Source organism: Eleutherodactylus coqui, chromosome 10 (assembly GCF_035609145.1).
Source record: "Eleutherodactylus coqui strain aEleCoq1 chromosome 10, aEleCoq1.hap1, whole genome shotgun sequence".
Taxonomy (NCBI): domain Eukaryota; kingdom Metazoa; phylum Chordata; class Amphibia; order Anura; family Eleutherodactylidae; genus Eleutherodactylus; species Eleutherodactylus coqui.
Window position 1 is genome coordinate 23,151,516 of NC_089846.1, and position 16,003 is coordinate 23,167,518.

The 16,003-nt window shown below is 44.2% G+C and overlaps 1 protein-coding gene across 3 annotated transcripts in view; it reads left to right on the forward strand.

The window, feature by feature from the left end:
- The window catches only part of WNK3 (WNK lysine deficient protein kinase 3), a 114,088-nt gene that overhangs the window by 47,675 nt on the left and 50,410 nt on the right, over positions 1–16,003 (forward strand). For all 3 annotated transcript variants that reach the window (XM_066580561.1, XM_066580562.1, XM_066580564.1), the window contains exons 7-11: positions 5,983–6,202; positions 7,131–7,422; positions 8,728–8,927; positions 10,362–10,457; positions 10,566–14,510. In XM_066580561.1, coding sequence (XP_066436658.1) covers positions 5,983–6,202; positions 7,131–7,422; positions 8,728–8,927; positions 10,362–10,457; positions 10,566–14,510 — 4,753 coding nt within the window. The remainder of the gene's footprint in view (positions 1–5,982; positions 6,203–7,130; positions 7,423–8,727; positions 8,928–10,361; positions 10,458–10,565; positions 14,511–16,003) is intronic.

The following is a 16,003-nucleotide window of genomic DNA, read 5'->3' on the forward strand; positions in this document are numbered from 1 at the left end:
CTGCTCTGGCGAACCTGGCCCATCTGTTTTGACCAGCATGTAATAAATTATTCATTAATGACCAACTGGGTGTCTCCAGGAGATGACCGATAATCATTGGCAGTTCCAGTAGTAGTCATAAGCTTAAAGGTGTTGTGCCAAGTTAAAATGATATCACCAATCCACATGATGGAGGATAACTGTATGATTGCTGGGCTTCTGATTGCAGAGACAATCTAGAGTCTTGAGAATTGGGAGTCCAGAAGGTCCGTCATACTGCTTTTTTTGCTTTCATTGAAGTTAATGGAATGGCTTTGGTATTGGTGGGGGGCCCAGTGGTCAGATCATCAACAATAAACTTATTTCCTGTCCTGTGAATAGGAGATGACTTTATAACTTGGCACAACTCCTCTTTTTAACTCTGATATATAAAGAAGTGGTTGTGGGTCTTCATGAGACATGTGTTGCACAGACACATGTTTAGTTCCACTTTTATGGCTATAGACCTGTATAATGTGAATGAACGCTGAACCCGACTTTCCTCAGATTTCAGTAGTTGTAGAGATTTATCTTGTAAGTTTTTCATGTATCCTGATTAATTGGTATTGCTGTATTGCCCAGAAATCATGGCCGCCACTTGGGAGGTGTCACAGATGACCTTGAAAGTAATGAAAGGTCATTTTTTTCCTACACTATAATTGGGACATTGTCACACACACTACTTCTATCATGCTACAGGCAACATATTGTGGTAGGCTCGTTCTTAACAAAGTGTGAAGAAAAGAAATTGCTTAATAAACTAAACATTTGTCTGATCAGTTTAGGTAAATATATTTGAATGTAAAATTTCTTTCTCATCCTTGTTATTGGGGGACACAGCTTGGATTGTGTGGGTATAGCTACTGCCACTAAGAGGCGGACACTAAGCTATACGTCTCCTTTATGCACCAAGCTAATCAGTTTTAGCTTAGTGTCAGTAGTAGGCAGACCTCTCTCTGCTACCGGTCCTCAGTCCTTTTTCTTCGACTACCTTCGGGAATACAGGGTTGGCACTAGACTCTCCATGGTACCCCACTGAGGGCTAACAGCGTGGAGCCAACAACCCTGTTGTATGCCTGATCCTCAGAAAGGGAGCGACTATTTAACACCAGTTTGACTGTTCCCCCTCCAACGAGAGCACTCCCTCCACAAAGGGTAGATGAGCACTGTGGCGCTCACTGCTGGAGTACAGGAATAAAAAAACGTGGCCGCATCCATGGATGTGAAGAATTTACAAGAAGTGCTTTATTGTCCCATAGCATCAACAGAAAATGGCCACGTTCCAGCCCCCATTTGGGCCTTTGTCAAGCTTTTTTTCTGCTGGAGTACAAGTCAATCTATGTATGGGTGAGGTAGGTGTTCACCCACTCCAAATCTCTCACTCACTGGATGGGAGTCTGCCCATCTCTCCTGCGGGCCCCTACTACAACCCCTATTATATCTGCTCGAGGCTCTAAACATCAGTTTAGCCCCTCTTCAGTGCCCCCCCTCTTGGTGGTTCAGCGCTTATTTTCTTTTTCTTTAACACCGGTGGGACAGTTACCCCCCCCCCCCCCCACCACCAATGCCTCTCTTCTTAGGAAGGTGCCTACTGCTGGGGACCAGACAGGAACCTCTCTGCCTGCTGTCCGGCAGGCTTTTTTTCACTGCACGCTGTGCATGCTCTCCTCCTGGTCCTGCTTCTCACAGGCCAATTCAGACTGTATAGGGGTAAACATTATGATCGGTTGTCCCCCGTATGTTTTTAGCATTGTTGGCAGTACATTTGCCTGTTTACGTGGCAAGATGTGCTGCTGACAGTGGTGATTTTTGTGGCAGCACAAAAGATCTGATCGGCAAATGAGCGCTACTTTTGTTTGCTTACAGTCCTGTTTTATACGGAACAATGTTTGGGTGAAAGAAAGTACATTCACAATTATTGGCCCCTTGGAAAAGGCCCTAAATGGGATTGTCCAGCCCACGGTAATATTGTTTTGTAAAAATAGCTGACCTGCGCTGCAAAACAGTAAACGAGCTAATACTCCCCGCAAGTTTCCTGCCGGCGGCTCCAGCTCTTCTCGCTGCCGTCAGCCTGTGACCTGCTGTAACCAGCCTGCCGCAGCCAATGGCCGAACTCTGAAGTATAGGTAATCGGTAGTATGTGTTGCTAATAGGCTCCCATTGGGAAAAAATAAATGTGTACCATGTAACACTTTCTGACTGTTTTTCCCCAAGTGAAATTCAAGTATTTAACTGGAGTTACAAGGAAATGCCTTGGCGTGGAATAGCTCTGTCTATTATGCTATTTCTTGCCGCACAAACAGTATGCTAACACATACAATTCCTGGTGTATGCCAAAACTGTTTTGGCATATGCAGGTCAATGGACACCTCCTGTTGATATGTTTGCATTACAGGGAAGGAGCTTTCCTGACATATAAACTGAACGTAGGGACAAATTAAATGTGAGCCCTAATAGGTTCCCCCTGAATTCCTCTTGGTAAGACATGTGCAGCTTTAACTTCATCTCCATAATATATCTAAATCACTGAGTTCAACCTAGTATCATACAATCATAGAATAGTAGGGTCATCGGGTCCAACCCCATGCTTAGTGCAGGATTTACTAAATCATCCCAGACAGATGTCTGTCCATCCTTTGTTTGAACACTTCCATTGAAGGAGAACTCGCCACCTCCTGTGGTAACCTGTTGCACTCATTGATCACCCTCACTGTCAGTTTTTTTCTAATATCTGATCTGTGTCTCCTCCCTTTCAGTTTCTTCTCATTGCTTCTAGTCTTTCCTTGCGTAAATGAGAATAGGGCTGATCCCTCTGCAGTGTGACAGCCCTTAGATATTTGTAGACCGCTACTAGGTCTCCTTTCAGCCTTCTTTTTTGCAAGCTAAACATTCCCAGATCCTTCAACCGTTCCTCATAGAACGTGATTTGGAGACCACTCACCATCTTGGTAACTCTTCTCTAAACTTGCCCCACTTTGTCTAGTCTTTTTTAAAGTGGGGTGCCCAGAACTGGACACCGTATTCCAAATGAGGTCTGACTAAGGAAGAGTAGAGGGGGATAATGACCTCACGTGATCTAGACTCTATGCTTCTCTTAATACATCCCAGAATTGTGTTTGGCTTTTTGGCTGCTGCATCACATTGTTGAATCATGTTCAGTCTATGATCTATTAGTATAGCCAAGTCTTTTTCACATGTGCTGCTGCTTAGCCCAATTCCTCCCATTCTGTATGTGCTTTTTTAATTTTTCTTGCCTAGGACAGAGCCTTGTGGTACCTGGCTTGATACATTCTTCCACTTGGGTGTGCAGCCATTTATAACCATTCTTTGAGTACGATCACTCAGCCAGTTGTGAATCCACCTAACAGTTGCCTTGTCAATCCCATATTTAGGCACTTTTTCAGTAAGGATTGTATGAGATACTTTGTCAAATGCTTTACTAAAGTCAAGATATACTATATCCACCGCATTTCCCGCATCTACGCAGTCGGTGATTCTGTCATGGAAGGAAATTTGATTCGTCTGGCATGACTTGTTTGTTAGAAACCCATGCTGCTTCTCCTGTTCTCCAGGAATTTTCAAAGATTATGGCGAGTGGTTCAGCAATTACCTCCGCTGCTTCCTTTAGTATCCTAGGATGTAATTCATCTGGACCTGGAGACTTGAATTCATTTAAGTTAGCTAAGTGTTCCCTCACCATATCTCTGCTGATAGTTAGCCTGCATTCTTTTATTCCCCCAACATCACAGGGAAGATCAGTTGATATTACATCTACTTTCTGAGAGAAAACAGATACAAAACAGTAATTTAAAAGTTCGACCTTCTCAAACATCATTCTTAACCAATTCACCATTTTCATCTTGTAAGCATACAATTGAATCTTTGACTTTTCTTTTTGCTTTTGACATAACCCCCAAATCCTTTTTTTTTTATTGCTTTTGGCCTCTGTTGCAAGCCTCGATTCATTATTGGCTTTAGCTTTTCTGACACTTGCCCTACAGTTTGTTCAAACCGCATTATATTCTTCTTTAGATATTCTCCCCCCCCCCCCCCCCCCCCCCCAATTTCCATTTGATAAACAAACATATTTTTCTTGGTTTTTAACATGTGTGCAAGTTCTGTGTTCATCCATCCTGGTCTCTTTAAGGCCGCCTGTCCACGGCCATGACTGAATATCGCTAGTGATATTCTGCTGCGGGGGAGGAGGAGGAGCACTAAAAGGTCTCTGCGATGAGCCTATATTAATGATAGGGTCACCGTGGAGAATCACGGCATGCTGTGTTTTTTTAAATCACGCGAGTGGAAAATCGCTATGATTTTCCGCTCATGTGCGGTAGGCTGCGCTTCCATAGTTATCCTATGGAAAGCATGTCATGCGAGCTCCGTGTGCAATATATCGCTGCGGATTTTGCAATGACACCTCGCCCGTGGACAGCCAGCCTAAATGCTTCCCAATCTTCCTTCTTTTAGGGATTGTTAATGATTGTGCTTTGAGAATCTCATTTTGCAATATTTCCCAACCTTCTTGGACATTTCTGTCCTTAAGAACATCCAGCTATTGGATTCTTCCTATCCCCTTTCTGAGACCATTAAAATCTGCCTTTCTGAAATCCAACCTTGAAGTCTCAGTCCTCTCAGGGTCTTTCTCCCTTTGCTATCGAAAATTCAAGGATGGCATGATCACTGCCTCCTAAGGTCCCAGCCATTCTTACTTCCTCGACCATTTCCTTCCTCTTGTTTTCTATTCGACCTTAGGTAGATAAAGTTGTCAGAGCGGATAAGAATTTGTTGGATCCATTACTTTTACCTGAGAGAGATTCCCAACAAATATCTGGATAGGTAAAATCTCCCATGATCACTATGTCATGCTTATTTGAGACCTTGACCATCTGATGTAGAAAGGGTTCATCCATATCTTCTGCTTGTCCAGACGGCCTTTAGTAAATGCCTACAATGGTGTCCTTTCTGTTGTTCTCTCCTTGTATTCTTACTCTCTGAAGCTTGAATCTCTGTGGAGATTAATGTTTTCCTAACATACAACACACCTCCTCTTTATTTTTGGTCTGTTTCTTATAAATAAGTTGTATCCTTCAAGCCTTGTGTTCCACTCTTGTGTATCATCCCACCAAGTTTCCGTGATGCCTATGACACCATATTTCTCTTCCTGTGTTAGGAGCTCCAATTCTCCTTGTTTGTTTCCCATGTTCTGTGCATTTGTGTAAAAGCAATTTAGTTTGTGATCGGTGTCTCTTGCTCCTCTACTTGCCTTCTGAATTTTTTTCTTTCCACTTCTAATAGCGAGGTTCTCAGTAAGTAGTAAGCTTACATCATAACAGAAGCCCTTGCTGATTGTAATGCCCAGGGATAAATCAGTAGTAATTGTTCCATGTAAAAATATGACAGCAGTCTCCATTAATAAACAATCATTCGTAGCCGTAGGCAAAGATCTGCAGTAATTGTGTTTTATCTTTATGCTAGTAGAATGGCACACAGAGTACAAATATAAGGTAATTGGAAGGTATCTTTCTCTAGGACAGAGCCCTTTTAAATTTTGGAAGTTTGAAAGTCGCCCTAAGGCCACTCCCTCGCACACCGCACTTTTACAGCATTTTGCTCTGCGTTTCAAACACGGCACTTAAAACTGTAAAACTACTCCATTGATTTTAAATGGGTCTCAGACGAGCGTTCAAACGCAGTATTTCTAACGTCATGATTTTCAAACGCTGCTGCTTTTATTTTAGTGCGCTTCAGTGCTTTTTAACGCACCTCATCATCCATTGTATTGATGGGGCGTTAAACGCTGTTGACTTAGTAAAAACGCGGCGTTTTTAACAGATGACTGTGATTGTGAGAGCAGCCTAATAAAGGTAAACTAGTGGGTGTCTGTGTACCAATTCACACACCCTCCTACCAGTGTATGAAAAATGGTTTTTCTCCATTGTTTTATTTCTCCTTTGCTCGAAGGTTATCTATTAAGGACCTCTTAAACCACGCTTTCTTTGCTGAAGACACTGGACTACGAGTCGAATTAGCAGAAGATGATGATGGTGTCAACGCTTCTCTAGCTTTAAGACTCTGGGTGGAAGATCCCAAAAAGCTCAAAGGAAAACACAAAGACAATGAAGCTATAGAATTCAGCTTTAACTTGGACTTAGACAATCCCGAAGAAGTGGCTTATGAAATGGTGACCTTTTTTTTTCTTTTTTCTTTTTCTCTTCATTCCCCCCCTCCCCCCTTTTTCCTTTTCCTTATTCTGTCTCGCTACTCCCTCTTCTCTCTTCCCCCCCCATCTATATTCCTTCCAACATTCAGCCATTCATTAAAAATTTTTTTATCACTGTAGATCAAGTTTAGCCCCTTTGTAATCCACTGCCTGTCGTTAGGCATTCAGCGTCTCTAGCAGCTATGACTTTAGTATGCCATCGTGGGGATGTGGTGCTCTTCATAGGCTGCTCCCTGCATGCTCTCACATTTGCAGTCTGTGTGTATATGTGTATGTGTGTTTTAGAGTAAAGCCGCTAATGAAGATCAATCCTATTTCTCCCTTGCCTCCCCCGACTTTTTTTCCCTACCCCCACAGTTTTAATTCTGAGAATTGTAGTAAGAGGAATCTATTTATTCATATATTATATACTCCACTGCTTTTCGCATTGTATGTGATTTTTGATAAATAAAATGAAGTTAAAAGATCAATCTAATAAGAATTCTACTGCTTTACGTACAACATAAAGATAAGTGAACGTACTATTTCAGTTACATGTATCAGGAGAAGCAGGGCCTTGTGTACACACTGACTGCGTACCTGAGAGCAGGGAGCTGAGCCTGTGAAGACAGCCCCTCACTGACAGCTAGGAAGGCCTCCTAATGCTCTGGCTGCTAGAGAAGCTGAATGCCTAATAAGCAGTAGATTGCAGAGAGGCTGCATTTTAGCCTCAATTTTACAGTGGTGAAACAAAAAAATATAATTGAAGTATATTGCAAGATTGATGAGGCACACGCAGCCTATTAGATGAGCATAAGTTGTCTGAAATGTTCCATACCCATTAAATAATGCATACTAGCAGCTGTTGTTGTTATAAAAACGGTTATTACCTTTTTTCCCCCCTGTATAGGTAAAATCTGGGTTTTTCCATGAAAGTGACAGCAAGGCTGTATCAAAATCTATACGTGATCGCGTTAGCTTAATCAAGAAGACAAGGGAGAGGAAGATGCTGGCTGATCACATAGAGGAGCGCCGAGATTCACAGGGTAGAGCTGTTGGGGCGCCAGTAGCACAGACCAGCACCCCTGTTCCTGCAGGTTTATCCCAGGCAGGAATGAATGAGAATGAGGATACTGAAGTGGATCAGCATGTCCGCCAGCAACTCCAGCAGCAGCAATATCAGCAGTGCTCATCTGTTACAGGTTTGTAGAACCTGCAGAATGTCTTACTCCTGTACAGAGTTTTGTTGTAATCGCCACATTTAGGCCGGTCTCACACAACCGAATTTGTATTGCAAATTACACGATAAAACGCAGGCATTGAAAGTCATGAATAGAGATAAGCAAGCCTACTCACTAAGGCACATTACTCGATCGAGTAGTGCCTTAGCCGAGTATCTCTCCGCTCGTCTCTAAAGATTCGGGGGCCGGCGCTGGTGACAGGTAAGTTGCGGCGGGGGGGGGTGAAGGGAGAGAGAGATCTCCCCTCCGTTCCTCCCCGCTGGCCCCCGCCGGCCCCCCGAATCTTTAGAGATGAGCGGGGAGATACTCGGCTAAGGCACTACTTGCTCGAGTAATGTGCCTTAGCGAGTATACTCGCTCATCTCTAGTCATGAACCTTCGCTTTTTGTGTTTTTCCCTCACACTTGCAGATACAAATTGCGTATTCCGCCAGCAAAAGAAAAATCGCACGACCTGTTCCATTTTGCTTCGCAAACTGCGCAGGTGACCTGCATTGGTGTCATTGGAGGCCATACGACCCACAGCCTATACGCAATTAACATTGCGTATGGGCTGCAGTTACCGGCGTCATTGCTTAGCGACAGCGCATGAAATACAAATTGATAACCGTTCTGGCGAGCCCGGCCTTAATCTTTCAGTTTACTGCAGTTTGCTGAAACAAGAATATTTGTTCATTATTACTCTTTTTGTTTTGACAAATTAATTGAAATGCATTAATGAACATCAGGTTTCACATATCACCTTTTTATAGGAGCATTTTTAGTAGCATATGGGCTACAACTGAAGCTAAACGCTTTGAAAACCCTGCAGGCTGTTCTGGATTATCGATCACAATTGCTTTTAAGGTTTTGCTTGCATAACATGCTGTGTAATTGCAAAATTGTGGAAGTCTGCAGTTTATTCTAGTGCCTCCTCAACAACCGAAGAGCACGGCTTAGTAATCGGAGCAGCCCTTTTCTCAACCAGGGCTCCATGAAACACTGGGATACTTTGGAACCTGTTTTTAGAATCCCTCAAAAGACTAACAGTAAAAGATGTCCCCATTACGGCAGTCATGGGATAGTCGTAGGGGGTCTACATGAAGGGATTTTATTTTTTTACCCATTGGTTTTTAGTTTAGAATTACTGATCATCATTAAAGTCAATCTGAAATTTTTAACTTTACTGTAACCATATGAATCAATGAACTTATTCATTTGCATTGTGAGTACACCCGCAATGAACACACGCTAATGCTCTATGTTCTTTTCTTTTTTTTCCTAATAGCTGACAGCTTGTCTGATGCAGCAGGAGGATCTATCACGTTGTCGGATGCTTCCAGTCAGCACAGTGCCGTCTATGCTACTTCCCATGAAGCAATAACTGTACAGCAAGTCCCCGGCATGCCTCAAACAGAGCCCAGTCATGTAGGGCAGTTCTACCCACAGCAGCAACACGTCATGGGACACTATCAGCAGACGCAGGCGGTGAGTGCATGCTCCTTCTATAAAAGGAATGGTGTGCTCCAAGCGAGGAGAGATGGCAGCGATAGCTGTGAAATATGTAGCGGTGCTCCTCTTATAATCTAACACTTGACAAATTTAAATGATTATCATAGCGGGCTTCTCTCTAAATAACTCTTCACATCTGTTGAGTTGCCCAAATTAGTCTTTGTAGGCACCGCTTCAAACCTCAGGCATTTCTTTGGATGTTAACCAGTCTAATTCTATTAGTAGTGTACATTGTTAAACGAAAAACAAAAATCATATATGCAGCTGGTTTCTATTTTGATTTGCAAGCGACAATCCACAACATACTACAGTAGTACGCTACTGGGAAAAATCGGGTCGCAAGTCTATCTGCAGTGTGGATTTTAAATTCGCAGCATGCCAATACTTCTGCAGATTTTCACTGCCGATATCAACCTCTACAATACATAAGGTGATACCCATGGCAAATCTGCGACACAATCTGCATGTAAAACATGCGATATTTAGCTAGGGATTTCGCTGCAAATTCTGCAGTAAGTTCAAAATAGATTTTTTTTTTTCCTGTCCGGTACATGTGAGAATTTACCTAGTTCTCCGCTTGCTCCTTCTCTATAGATCCTGGCAAACTTGGTGGCAGCCAAGATCAGAAGTGCTGGAGGCACTGGCGTAACTATAGGGTCTGCCGTTGCACCCGGGCCCAGGAGCCTTAGGGTGCAACCGCATCCATAAGTACTATGAAGAAAGCATTATAGTTGGAGGCCCTCTTACAGGTTTTGCATTGAGGCCCAGAAGCTTCAAGATAAGCCATTGGCTGGAGGGTTATCGTCTGTTTACTTTAATTCCATTCTAGGTTTAGTGTTACTTTTAAAGGTGTTACTTCACTTTGGGTGCTCTTACACGTAACGCTTTATCTGCACATGAGCGAATGATGTCAGTTTGCTCACAGTGCAGCCTGTGTTTATACAAGCAGATAAATTGTTTGCTTGGCAAGTCATTCACATTCACTGTTATACGGTGATCCAGAAGTGTTTTTTGACCACTGTATTCTACCAAAAAGTGAGATTTTTCAAGTCCAGTCTTGCCTAAGCGCATCCCCAAACAGTAACATTATTGAGACAGGCAGACATGAGAGCTCGTAGGCTAGGCTAAGGCCGGTTTCACATCCGCATTGGAACCCCCATTCAAAGATTCTACCACAGATCAAAATACCAGAAGAAAAAGCGCCAAATTCAGCACTTTTTCTTTCGTCTAAAAGTTGTGTAGCTGAGCGGAAACTGAACTGAACTATAGTCAATGGGGTCCGATCAACGCTGTTCTGTCCTGCGCAGGAAACCGAAGCCCCGGGCACAGATGTGAAACCACTCTGTTAGCAAATATCAGTTCTGTCTTACTGCAGCTTTAGTTATATTTTGTGTTTTTGCTTTTGTTCAGATGCCTTTACAGCAAATGTTATCGGTGCAACGCGTGCCTCAGACGGGCGCTCCATACCAACAGCTACCAGTCATGGATGGCCAGCTCGCTGCACAGGTAATATGTTTAGACCAACAACTGTAGCTTTACAGTCTTTTGTATTTGAAGAAAATTAATCTTTCTTTTTTTTTTTCTTTCTTTTCTTTCTCCTTTTAACCTTTTTAGTCTATGGACGCACAGATGGTATATTCAGTAGATGGCAAAGCACTTCCTCACTTGAACACCTTAGATACTTCAGTGATGTCCGTATTGCAGCCAGGAATTTCTGCATTGTCCCCTCAAATAATGTCTTCACAAATGTCAACTCAGCAAACAAGGGCTGGTATGCAACTTGATGCCTGTGGCTTAACCGGAGTACAGATTCTTACTGTAGCGCCTGCTGATAATCAAGTCCCGACACTTCTCCCTGTGGGCCATCCAACTATGTTAAATCAGTATGGCCTACAGAATGTGGTACATCAGACCCAAAGTGTTATGGGGGTCCAGAGTAATGTTCAGCAACATCAGATGGCTACGGTACAGCAGCCATCAATGCCTTCTCAAGACCACTTGGCATACTCCTCAACCTTACAGCAAGGACAGAACCTTCATATGCAGACCCACCTGGAGCAGCTGCAGAGCGCCAACCCTCAGACGTCTTACCAAAGCCCATTGGTGCAGCAGACCGTTGTAGAACAGACGCCTAAAATGCACTCCAATGCTGTCGTACAGGAAACAGGTTTGCAACAAGTGCGAACGGAAATGCCACAAGAAGTCGAACATTTGCCTTTCACCGCTCCAGTTTCCGCCGGACCAGAGATGACTGGACCCACACAGCAATTTTTGACATCGTCTACACATGAGCAACTTCCAAATAACCAACACCCAATGTCACAGATCCCTGTCCAGCAGACGCTGCACATGGCCAATCCTTCTGTAGTGGAGCAGGCGGTGTTTCCTCAACATGGAGGAGCACCTCCCAATGTTGTGCAGAATCCTGTAGAGCAACCTCTTTACATCCAGATTCCTCCAGTGGAAGTTTATGGTCAGCAACCTGTTGTAGCCGCTGACCAGACTCATACGCAAAAAACCGTGGCACAACCTGAGCAGACGAACTTTGTGCATCAAACGGGAGTCTTGCCTGACCAGCTGATTTACAGCCAGCAAATTCTACAATCTGCGGACCAGATCCGCTACATACAGCAAAATATGCCTGCGCCCGACCAGTTCACTCATGCCCAACAGCCAGTTTATCCACAGCAAGCTACATCAGCGGAGAATCCATTATATATGCAGCAAACCTCATCAACTGAGCAGCAGGTATATTCTCAGCCGTCTGAACAGAATATGTATGCCCAGCAAACTCTATCATCTGAAAAGCTTGGATATGTCCAGCAAATTGCTCATACAGCTGAACAGCCTATGTATACACAGCAAAATGTACCTCCACAAGAGCACCCCATGTATACACAGCAAAATGTACCTCCATCGGAGCACCCCATGTACACACAGCAAAATGTACCTCCATCGGAGCACCCCATGTACACACAGCAAAATGTACCTCCATCGGAGCACCCCATGTACACACAGCAAAATGTACCTCCATTGGAGCACCCCATGTACACACAGCAAAATGTACCTCCATCGGAGCACCCCATGTACACACAGCAAAATGTACCTCCATCGGAGCACCCCATGTACACACAGCAAAATGTACCTCCATCGGAGCACCCCATGTACACACAGCAAAATGTACCTCCATCGGAGCACCCCATGTACACACAGCAAAATGTACCTCCATCGGAGCACCCCATGTACACACAGCAAAATGTACCTCCATCGGAGCACCCCATGTACACACAGCAAAATGTACCTCCATCGGAGCACCCTATGTATGCACAGCAGAATGTACCTCCATCGGAGCACCCCATGTATTCTCAAAAAATGATCCCATCAACTGAGAAACCACTGTATGCCCAGCAAATGATGCCCTCATCCATGCAGCAACCTGTATATGCCCAGCAAAGTTTGCTAGCAAATGTTGAACCGCAGCCAGTGCATTCCCAACAAAGTATGACCGTACCTGAACTGCAGCCCGTATATGGAAAGCAAGCTGCCCCACAACCAGAGCTGCAAATGGTATATACCCAGCAAGTTGTACCCCCACTCTTAGAGCAGCAGCCTGTATACCCCCAGCAGGCTACACCACATGCTGAGAAACAGCCTGTTTATGTGCAGCATGCGGTGCCACCAACACAACAAGCAATGTATGCTAAGCATTTAATGCCTTCAGCTGACCAACCTGTATACGTTCAGCCTGTATGTACACAGCATGTGATGCCAAATGTCGAGCAGCCTGTGTGCTCACAACGTGTGGCACAACCTACAGATCAGCCTCTATCTAGTCAACATGCAGGGCCACCATCTGAGCAGCCTGTTCATGCCCAGCATGTGATGCCACCATCTGAGCAACCTGTTCATGCTCAGCATGTATTGGCACCTTCTGAGCATCCTGTTCATGCCCAGCATGCATTGGCACCATCTGAACAGCCTGTTCATGCCCAGCATGTAGCACCACCATCCGAGCAGCCCGTATATGTACAGCAAGCAATGGCACCTTCTGAGCAGCCCGTATATGTACAGCAAGCAATGGCAACTTCTGAGCAGCCTGTTTTTGTCCAAGCAGTGCCACCTTGTGATCAAAACATGTATGCATATATGAAATCTCAGCAAGCATCCAACGACCAACTCTTGTATAACCGCGAACACATTCCACCAAGCGAACAGCAGTATAGCCAACAAATTGCGCCATCATCTGACAATTCAGGTTATGTCCAGTCATGTCTTGGCTCTTCTCAACAAGTTTATACCCAAAATCTAACACCTTCAACTGATCAACAGGGTTATTCTCAGCCTCCTCCGCAGCCTATACATAATAAACACTTGAACACTGCAGCAGACCAGCTTGCTTTTACACCCCACGCAGCAGCAGGGGCTGAGCAACACATGCAGAGATCGGTCTCTTCGGCTGCCCCAGTCTACGCTTCACAACAAGCGCCAGCGATGGATCCGGTATATGTACAGCAGACGGCTACTCCTGCCGATCAACAAGTATATACTCAGCAGACAGTTGCTCAGTCTAATCCGGTCATGTACAGTTCTCAGCCTATGCCATCCGCTCATCAGCCTGTATATGCAGCAATGCAGCATGCCCCTCCTGTTTCGGAAAAAACAGTATTGTACAGCCATGCAACCCCTTCCTCTATGCATGGTCATTTGCCATCTTCAGACAGACTCGGATATGCTCAGACTTCAATACCGACTTCAGAAAACCTGGCCCATGCAATGCATGCGTTATCAACAGTAGACACGCAGGGCTATTCTCCGCATGTTTTGCCTTCGGAGCTTCCAACAAACCTTCAGCTGCAGAAGATTATGACCCCGCCACAAGACCACAGACCAGAACGGCAGGCGGAAAATGTGGTTTATTCACACCAAACTATACAGTCTCCAGATAAGCAAGTTTTCTTAGTTCAGTCTGATGCTGAACAGAAAGGGATTCATGCAGATCTCGGTCAAAGCTCTTCGTCATCTGGGGGTCAGCAGCTGACAAATCAAGGCTACGTGAAAGCGGAGGGCCTTAACCAACAGGTTTCTGTTCCGATGTCCTATTCACAGGCCGGCGTCCTTCCTTCCGAACACGATCTGAGCTGTCAGCCCGTCATGGCCAAACCACCGCAGAATGGTCATCAAAATAATATGCATGTAAATGCTTCCCTTCCCGCCCAGGAATCCTATCTGCAGTTGCAACATCCGCCTGTACAAGCATATGAGTCGCAGACGATGGACAATTTGCAGTTAATGCCTGGAGTGCTCCCTGTATCTCACAACAAGGATGCTTCAAATCAGATCTCTTTGCAAAATCAGGTTCATTCTGCTTCAGAGCAGCCGGCACCACTTGTACAACAACAGCATCCGCTGCAGCCTGACAACCATGAATCATCACAACAACTTGGCTACGTTAATCCCATGTCACAGCAGTCGGCTTCAGCTGGAACGGAGAATATTATTTCTCAGGATGCATACCGGCTTCCTGCTCAGACCTATCAGCCGGATCCTAAATTGCAACAGGTATGAGTTTGTTCCGAACAGCAGACCTGTTCTTATGTGACAGCCAGTGTGATAACTTGCAGAAGGGCAAATCGCTTTATTTCAAATGAAGTTTTTGTGTTGACCACTAGGGGTCTCAGTTTTTTTTATTCTTAAACTTGCTGTCCACTGCTTGTTGTCATTTGAGGTCCATGTCTGGTAAGGGGTCAGACGTCGCCAATATAGTAAATGTCGTGTAGGGTTCCAGCAGCACAATCTTCAATGCTGGATTCAGCAGGGAAATAGAAATGCACAGTCACAAAGAGGACTTGATCCAAGGTCCAAGAATCATGTAAAAGAAACGTGACAGCATCAACGGTGCAAACAACCACTTCTTAATTCCTCCCAGACACACAAATGAAAACGTTTCGACTCCACTCCATTTTTTTTTTTCGTCTGGGAGGAATAAAAATGTGGCTGCTGTCATTTTTCTTTTTCTTAGACGTCGCCAAACTGTGACCCCAGGGGCAGACTACAGTGTGGACTTGTTCCTGGCTCCCTGTATCCTGTTCTTGAGCCTATATTGCACCCAGACCCTGTCTCGCACCCCGAAAACGCTTTGCTTTCACCACTAACCGTTTCTGCTAGGTAGGTCAGCTTTGGCTATGCTTGCCGTTTGGATTACGGACCTTTCTGGTTTCCAGCAGCTTGAACAGTTAATACACTCCAGGGTTATAGATAGCTTTAGAGCCACAGGACTAATACATGTTTAGGCTTTATATTCTAAAAAAAACAGTGATAGATAAAAGAAAGAATATAGAAAAATGGATAATGTACAAAAGGCAAAGGACATACAATACAATATACATACAACGGTTCTGAAAATAAAAGGGATAAAATAATAGAAAAAATAGCAGTTTTATAAAGTCTGTTTGAATAGTACTGGTTGTGAGGAGCAACACAGAAATATGGACAGTCCTGTATTCATATATAGCTCCTCGGTCTGACAATTTGGGGAGGGTAACCCCTACTGTTTTAAAGGCTCCTCGAGCCGCATCTTTTTTGACCTATACTTTGACATTAGGGAGAGCCCGGCCAAGTGGATATACAGATTGTAAGCATAGACAGTCTAATATTTTGGCCAGATTTCCTCAGGAGGGAGATTATGGCGGCCATATGTCATAATATGAATTTACCAACAAATAGACACCAAACACCGCATGTATTACATTATTGGTCCAGCATTTTTTTTTCATATGTTCAGGATACAAGTCATATAATGGTCAGAAATGGTTATTCCTGGTGCACCCTTAAGGCAGCGTAGTCTTACAATTTGACCTGAAAGTGCAGGTATACTTTACCCAGAAATGACACATTGCAAAGTCTTGTTCTTTGCGTGTCTAAAGGCTGGTTGAACATTTTCATCTGCGATCAGTAAGAAGTGATGTCCGATCAGGGAGAAAAAAAAAATATATTGCACCAATGTGGTTTAGCTCGTGATTGGGGTTCAAATCTCAGATCCGTTTGATGCCCCG